Raw genomic sequence first — 835 nt, 5'->3', positions numbered from 1 at the left:
CTATTCCCCGCCACAGTTTGAACTGCATATGTTTGGTGCAGCGCTGTAACGTCAACGTTGGGCCTGTGAACTTTATAGAAACGACCAATGACGTCATTCTACATATTACCCACGGTGCAACATACTGCACATGCGTGCTTGAAATCGTGAACTACCCTTTAACCTATAAGCACCATTTTCTTTCTGCCCCAACAGCTGACGCAGGCCGTCTGCACCTGTCCACCGCCAGTACGGGGAGTCAGATGCACGTTGTGTACAGCCGCGGGGCAATGGCTCTGCAGAGAACTGACTTCAACATTACCTTTACTACAAGAGGCAACAGTGAGTACACCTCAATGATTCAATCAACAAAATTAATGTAATTGACGTTATTGTACAAAGAGGACAAGACATAGTCTCACCCTATACTACATAGTCTCTGGTTAGTCTGTGTAACACATACATTCCGCTGTTCTGGGTTGTAACTGTCCTCTCCCCACAGAGGCTGGCCGGGGTCTGGGCGGCTGCTCTAAGTGGTATTTAAGGTATCTCGGTTGGCTAAATTGGCATTTTGACCTTCCACTGTTTTCTTATTAATGAATTAAGAACGAATGGAGCCGTAAGGAATGTTGATAGATGGGCATTAAAGAATTCTAAATCTGATTTTTTGGGGGCCACATTGATGACGTCATCATTTTTATTGCCTCTGATATTATTTTTTTCTATGACAAAATACAGCACTTTGGTACTTACCACTGTAATGAAACTTTGTTTTTCGTTGCATAATGATAAAAGCTACAAACTCACGGTTGCGCAAACTGATATCTACTAATGATCTGTAGTAATTAGAAAATGT

At 42.5% G+C, this 835-nt stretch overlaps 3 protein-coding genes across 3 annotated transcripts in view; 2 read left to right on the top strand and 1 right to left on the bottom strand.

Annotated features, from left to right (window-relative positions):
- The window catches only part of LOC118420724 (polyribonucleotide nucleotidyltransferase-like), a 41743-nt gene that overhangs the window by 18202 nt on the left and 22706 nt on the right, over positions 1-835 (top strand). The gene's annotated exons all lie outside the window — the stretch shown is intronic.
- The window catches only part of LOC118421991, a 34028-nt gene that overhangs the window by 12021 nt on the left and 21172 nt on the right, over positions 1-835 (top strand). Inside the window, exon 4 of the mRNA XM_035829495.1 lies at positions 196-321. Coding sequence (XP_035685388.1) covers positions 196-321 — 126 coding nt within the window. The remainder of the gene's footprint in view (positions 1-195; positions 322-835) is intronic.
- Positions 1-835, bottom strand: part of LOC118420723 (histone H4-like) — a 95962-nt gene that overhangs the window by 75298 nt on the left and 19829 nt on the right. The window lies entirely within an intron of this gene.

Source organism: Branchiostoma floridae, chromosome 8 (assembly GCF_000003815.2).
Source record: "Branchiostoma floridae strain S238N-H82 chromosome 8, Bfl_VNyyK, whole genome shotgun sequence".
Lineage (NCBI taxonomy): Eukaryota > Metazoa > Chordata > Leptocardii > Amphioxiformes > Branchiostomatidae > Branchiostoma > Branchiostoma floridae.
Note: the sequence above shows the minus strand (reverse complement) of the source record. Positions and strands in the feature narration are given on the sequence as shown.